The sequence below is a fragment of the Drosophila subpulchrella genome, chromosome X, assembly GCF_014743375.2.
Source record: "Drosophila subpulchrella strain 33 F10 #4 breed RU33 chromosome X, RU_Dsub_v1.1 Primary Assembly, whole genome shotgun sequence".
Classification (NCBI taxonomy): Eukaryota; Metazoa; Arthropoda; class Insecta; order Diptera; family Drosophilidae; genus Drosophila; species Drosophila subpulchrella.
Genome location: NC_050613.1, coordinates 21,501,074 through 21,508,275, shown reverse-complemented (window position 1 = coordinate 21,508,275; position 7,202 = coordinate 21,501,074). Strand labels below are relative to the sequence as shown.

General features: G+C 40.2%; 2 protein-coding genes across 2 annotated transcripts; both read right to left on the bottom strand.

Moving 5' to 3' along the window:
* Positions 1-2,260: 2,260 nt before the first annotated feature.
* LOC119555923 lies at positions 2,261-6,720 on the bottom strand. Its single transcript, XM_037867622.1, has 8 exons — positions 6,667-6,720; positions 3,565-3,637; positions 3,432-3,508; positions 3,301-3,373; positions 3,157-3,244; positions 3,024-3,108; positions 2,891-2,964; positions 2,261-2,838 (listed from the first exon to the last, which is right to left on the bottom strand). Exons 1-8 carry the CDS (start codon positions 6,718-6,720, stop codon positions 2,814-2,816), a joined length of 549 nt encoding a protein of 182 aa, XP_037723550.1. The 3' UTR covers positions 2,261-2,813.
* Positions 2,390-2,797, bottom strand: LOC119555925. Its single transcript, XM_037867624.1, has one exon. It carries the CDS (start codon positions 2,795-2,797, stop codon positions 2,390-2,392), a length of 408 nt encoding a protein of 135 aa, XP_037723552.1.
* Positions 6,721-7,202: the final 482 nt, after the last annotated feature.

Below are 7,202 nucleotides of genomic sequence, written 5' to 3'. Positions count from 1 at the left end.
ATCGGATATGGAAACAAGACGGGTGACAAAGTCAAAAATGCCAGAAAGATATGTTGACAAACCGATGGGGTAACCCAATTTGGCTCAATTGCAAACGCTAACTAGATCAACCGGCCGAGTTCCAGATCTTTCGCCCTAAACCGCTTTGCACACGCCTTCCTTCGGGTCAAAGAATCCTAATTGCCTTTGACAAAAACGCCGAGGTCGTAGGTCAAAGGCGATTTCAGCGACCCGTCCGTCCGCCCACAAATCAGATTCCAATGGCTTTCGAGTGGTCCGAAACACTGGCGAGGGACAATGGAGTGCCAGGACACAAAGGCGACAACAAAGCCTCATGACAATTGTCCAGAGGCCGAGATACACAAACACAAGGTATTTTCCTTTTCCGCCGAGGATTGCGACTCACGCCCGAGGCTGGGCAAAAAGTCTTGGCCAGCTGGCAACTGGGAATTGTGGGATATTCGGATGTGGACGTGGACAGCTCAGCTCCTGGAATTCACCGCCTGGCCGAATGTAAAACAAAAGTGTAATTATGCTACCGCCTTTGTGCCGAAAGTATGGGGGGCGTGGCACAGTAGTCGCCGACTGCCAACGCCGGTGAAACAGTGAAAGCCAGCGCCACACGTCACAGTGGTTCCAAATCGAGGGGATTATCGCATTACTTTTGTGATCCTGAAAAAAATATGGGCATTACTAATTTGTTTTTACGAATTATTTTATTCTTAACTTACATGATATGAAATGAATATATGATAAGATGTGACATAAATGTATGATGTGATATGATTATGATATAATATATATGAGAAATATATCGATAAATATTTAATATACAACTCTTCGTCTCTAGAAAATAGAAATATGTATGAATATAGACTGTGTTTACAGATTTGCAAATATCACAATGAATATTTTAATAAAAATAAAATGAAGTACCATTTTGTATGACCTCTTACATTTTGTATCCGTCTGGTATAGGTATGATAGGTATATTTAAAGACACTGTCTTGCGTGATCCATGATGAATGTGCGATGGGTTGGCACCCGGCACCCAAAACGAAATCACATTACAAAAATTAAGCATTTTTCTCACGCTGCACGCCGCATCTCGAATCTCGTATGTTAAACTGTCGCTCGCAGCCAAAACGCAATTAAACAAATTTCGCCAGGTATTTCGAGGGACAAGAAACTAAAAACAGGGAGCCACAGAAAGTTCTGAACGTTTGGCGAAGCGATTTTCAGAATTATTTAATTGTCGGAGCAAACGACTTAATTATTTTGGCAGCCAGCCCAGAATGTCCCGCGGCCATTTGGAGCTGCTTATTTCTTATTCCTTTGGGAATAATTCACCAGGCATATATATATATGTTATGCCCCCCCCGAAGGTGAGGTTCTTCATTCTGGAGATCTGGATTCGGAATTCTGGATCTGTGGACTGACTTTTGTGGTCAGGGTTTCGGGTTTCATGTACACACACGTCTGGCAAACTGTTTTGCATGCAAACAAATCCGTAGACACGCACATATCCTGGCAGACGGACTTAAAAGGACCTGACCTGCCATGGAAAACCCGCTGGAAAATCTACCAATCATTGTGTTCCTTCTTGTGTTGTTCCCTCAGCCTCCGTTTTTCCCGGGAAGCGGGTTTTGAAATTTCGCCGACAACACATATACCATATACTTATAGGAAATGGATGGAGTATGAAGACCCAGAGACCAAGCAAAACCTGAAAGCAGAGAAAACAGATCGTAATGAAAATCTCACGCCTAAGAACATTGTTTAAGCCGCATTTAGTTGCGGCTAAGCCGCCAGGATCTCCGGCCTAATCTCAGCGGCAATCTCTAAGGAAATTTGCATCATTTGCGGCTGCGCGTAATGCAAATCCCAGAGATCCCAGTGGATCAGAATCAGACCACCGAAGAGCCCACAGCAAGGCAGCCGCATAAAACCGCCTTCGTTTCACCTCCTCGAGTCCCCTGGGCAATTATGACAAATGCATCTAGTCATCTCGAGCGTTCCATAAATGCGGTATGAACTGAACTGGACCGAAAAGCAAGAGTTTATGGAGCTTCGTCGATTAACAGCAAGCTGAAAGAAGTTCCACTACTCTAACTGGGGGTATTATGGATACCTATAGGGGATAGCACTGGACTGAAAGCAAGAAAATAAGATGTTTTGAGGTTACGTTCTGAAATAATACTACCTATATATCCCGGCACAGATGTTAATAAATAAATGTTACATAACAAATATAGGACGGAATTAGTTGGTTTATTGGTTTAGTAAAGTTTTTGGTTTAAAGCATTAGATTCCTTCTGGTAACATCCGACGTGGTGGTGTAGTGTCATTGTAGTCATTGATGATGACTAAGCGGCTTTGAGTGGTGGACTCAAATGCCGTTGATGTAGCGCAAGTCTTCGACTTCGGCTGGCTGTTCACAGCCGGGACACATCTTATAGACAGCTACAAATTTCTTCACGCATTTCTTCCCAAACAAATGGCCACAATTCAAGGACGCCACGCGATGCTTGCCCACTGCGTTCCAAGTCTTATCGCAAAGAATACAATTCTTTAAATTCATCCAATTTCCGGTCAAAATCTTAACCTCCTCTTCCAAGTCTTCGTGCTCAAGTAGCTGCTGAGTCACCTTTGCCTGGAGTCTGACCAACTTTTGGGAAAGCTTCTCGATCTTGGCCTTTTGGTAGGTCAGTTTATCCAGCAGACAATCCTTTTCTCTACATGTTTCCATAGCGGCGAAGGCATCTATACGCCCGGCGTTATTTGGTCTGGCACTCATTCTTATGCGTTTTTCTTCACTTAAGGAATTCACTCTTATAGCTAATAAGTATAAATTTTAATTTTTTATAGAGCTAGTCAGAATATAACTTACTGGAACAGCGTCTCCGAAAAGAATCGAGTTATGAACTTGTGCGGCAACTGACACGTGATTTTCTTTACCCAGGCCTACTGCGGAGTTTGTATAAATTTTAATTTTTCATTGAGTTATTCGGAATAGAACTTACTGGAACAGCGTCTCGAAAAATATTGAAGTTATGAACTTGTGCGGCAACTGACACGAGGTTTCCTTTAGCCAGAACTACTGCGGAGCTTGTATAAATTTTAATTTTTTATAGAGCTAGTCAGAATATAACTTACTGGAACAGCGTCTCGGCAAGAATGAAGAAAAGAATGGAGTTATGAACTTGTGCGGCAACTGACACGTGATTTTCTTTACCGAAGCCTACTGCGGAGCTTGTAAAAATTTTAATTTTTTATAGAGCTAGTCAGAATATAACTAACTGGAAGAGCGTCTCGGCAAGAATGAAGTTATGAACTTGTGCGGCAACTGACACGTGATTTTCTTTACCCAGGCCTACTGCGGAGCTTGTAAAAATTTTAATTTTTATTGAGCTAGTTAGAATAGAACTTACTGGAACAGCGTTTTGGAAAATAATGAAGGTTTGAACTTGTGCGGCAACTGACACGAGATTTTCTTTACCCAAGCCTACTGCGGAGTTTGTATAAATTTTAATTTTTTATTGAGTTATACGGAATAGAACTTACTGGAACAGCGTCTCGGCAAGAATGAAGTTATGAACTTGTGCGGCAACTGACACGTGATTTTCTTTACCCAGGCCTACTGCGGAGCTTGTAAAAATTTTAATTTTTATAGAGCTAGTCAGAATGTAACCTATTGGAACACCGTCTCGGTAAAGAATGAAGTTATGAACTTGTGCGGCAACTGACACGTGGTTTCCTTTACCCAGGCCTACTTGGTATTTTTTTAGACTTCGCCAATTTTCCAGGGCTAGCCTAACTCTAATTAAGTTAAATCCAGGGACCAACAATAATCACATTTTATGATTTTTATTTTTTTAAATGTACCAATGCTTTTTGTGTTTTATATTCAATTTAGCTGATTAATAGACACATTGTGAAAAAGAGTAAAGTAGGTATTTGTTTCCTTGCAATACGACCAGTGTATATAACCATTGTGAACCAAAGTTAAAAATCTTTTAAAAATAAAACTCAAAATAATCAATACTTTCGGCTGCTAGTTTCATATAGAAAAGTTAAATAAAAAAAAAATAATTCAGGCAATACATTATACTACCTGTCATTAATGTTCCCAAGCGTTGTTACCAATATGCTCATAATCATCCATTAATTTCCACTAAAACAAATATCCATATAAATTATATATCGCATTTAAGAACTAAAACTTAAAACTTAAAAATGTAATTTTTGTATCTTGTTACTTAGTATTTATTTGTTTGGTACCCCTACCATCCAAACGGAAATATATTAAATAGCCAAACTTTTGTTCCTAAAATTGACCATAAAGCGACAAAGCCCCTGCAACACTGCTTGCAATAGTGAGACCAGGTTTTACAAAGTTCCTTGCAGTTAACTTTAAAGCAGCGTTCGGCACACAATACAATAACAGTTTGGTTTTTTATTTGGGTGTGTAATTTGCACTGGGCAGTTTATCAAATAACCACATTCTAAGTGCATTGTTTCCCGATTACTTTGCAAGTGATGAAATCGTTTCCATTCGATTAACTCTTCTCTTCCATTTTCCAAAGATCGGGTCAAAAAAAAAGCGGTCTTTTGCAAGCCGTCGTTCTTAGTGCATTGCATAGTAGGCACCACTGCTTTAATGTTAAGAGACTAATTTTAATCATGTTAAAGGCTCTTTACACTCCATCCAGTTTGTCGTGCAGAAAAAATCACATCCCTACTTAAGAATATCGCCAACCATGGGCATAAAAATATTAAATTTACCAAAAAACTAATTTTTTTGAATACCTATGTAAAAAATATAGGTAACCCCATAACTATGTAATTCCACCTTAATATAAACAATCAACTTTCTGCCCAAAATGTATTTGTAAAGCGACGAAAAGTCCATAAATATGTGGATACTAGAACCCCTTTTACAAGAGTATCTTGCAGATATCTTTAATATTAAGAGACTAGTTTACACGATTTCTAGCATTTGACCTATTAAAAAAAAATACTTTTATTTATACATATATTTCGGTTTTACTAAAGCGTAAACTATGACAAATGATAGGGTATTCAAGGCTGTGCTTGTTCAATTTGATCTCTCCTACCTCCGCGCACCCATCTATCTTTTATCACCTTGTGCCGCAACAATGTTGCCATCAGCATATTGCAGCAAACGGAATCCAAGGAATAACCCCTTTTTTTCCTTCCTGTTGAACCGATCGATCTGCTTCTGTTCGAAATTCAGATTCAGATTCCTAATCGCTGCAAGCTGCAAAAATCGTTGCACATGTCGGGGGCGTTTTTTGTCAACTGGCATTTGCTCCTTGATTTCGATTCCGTTTCCCCGATCCCGCTGATATATACATAGATAAGTAGTTCCCGTTCTCCGGCGATGCGACTCTTATGTCACTGGTGAAGGCTAAAGGTTACCGAAAAGGTGTGCAAGGTGTGTGTGCGATGGGGTTAGCAAATGGCTGGTTCTCATATTTATTTTTTGGCGTGCGTGCCAGGACTGCAGATGCATTCTGATTTTGTGTCTTTTGCAGACCCATTCTAGTACACTCGAAAAAAGGGCGACACAGAAGAGGCTGTTCTATTTCTTTTCACAAAATGCCAAGTCTAAACCTTTTTTTTTAAAAAAATATACAGAAAATTATTTCTCAATATAAGAGAATACGTACTTTATGAATAATAAACAATAGAATTACAAGAGTGTAACTTTTAACTATACAGATACATTATAAGATATCATTTTTCTTAATCTTGGTCTATTTTTTTCACAAACATTTTCTTCCAGTGTACACATGCCTTCTTCGGGTCTTGTACCCTTTTTATGCCAGCAGCGGGCAGCTGACATTCTGCCTAGTGTAAATTAATATTTTCTTCGTGTCCTTCGGCTGAGTGTCTTCTATATATACACACATATGGGCGATTGTGTGTTTGAGCAGGCCTTATCACTCTAGACAGGCGCACGCGTTGCACATTGGCACGTCTTCCTGTTGCAGTTGCAGCTTGTCGAGGACACGCGTGTGTGTCCTTGGCTACCTCACGGATACACCGCAGACCCAAAGATACAGATACTCGAGCTCGTGTTTGTCTATTTGTTTGCACATCCTTGCTCTAGTCCTTGTGTGTTTGCTCAGCTTTCGTCGGGGCATATCGATCTATAGTGACACTTTGAGGGGAACTTGTTGAAGATTGTAGATCACCCACTCTCTATCTCTATTTCAGCCAAAAGACAGAAAATCCATAAAGAAATGGGGGAAACATTACTAGCCCTAAAGGTTTTAACTTGAAAATACAAAGATCTTTGAGGTTACTAATAAGTTCTTTTGATGGTAATTGAAATAACCACATTGTCTTACAATGTCGTTTTGAATTCTACACCTTATCTGCCATCGAAAGGATCTATCCACGGGGGTATTTAAGGCTCCAGCCCCTTTTCCCACCCATTCAGTAGCCTAATTGTATAGCTTTGAGGGGCAAATTGATCGGTGGTGATCTTCTATTAATGCGCTACACCGCCAGCGATCATCGGTCTACTAAAAATCACTAATGTCGCTGATGGACTGCAATCTATAGCCGCCAACCAACTGAAAGAGTACACAGAAAGATATAGGTTTCTATTATAATTTTGGATATACCATCCATTACCGGGTAGTTGTAGATAATATGGTAGAATAGTTGATCTATTTTCTCCCTGTGCATCCGATCGCATAAACGAAAGATCGTTCCGAGTTGCAGTTCCAGTTCGAAGATCGCAGATCGAAGAAGATCGGCAGTTGCAGCCTGTCATTATGCGCCATGGATGGCGACCTTGATCTCGCCACACACTTGATTAATATTTTGTTGAAATGCTTTGTCTCCTGTCCTGTCCGAGGTGCCCATTTTCCATATGGCAAATTGATAATGTTCATTAAAATCAATAAATTCATAATTAAGTATTTACGGCGATCGATCTTGGTTCGTTGCATCGCTGGCCAGAAGAACCCGATCCGTCCACCAATTACAGACTAATCAAACAAGCCTGACAACAATTGCCATTGAATGGAGGAGCGGCGGGCGCCTAATTGCCCACAGCAATGTGTCCTTGCGCTTGACAAATTCCATTGGGTCCGATGCGAAATAGCAAAAGCAGACTAGCAGGCCAGCAGAGTAGCAAAAGCAGACTGCCAGAGTAGCAAAATAGC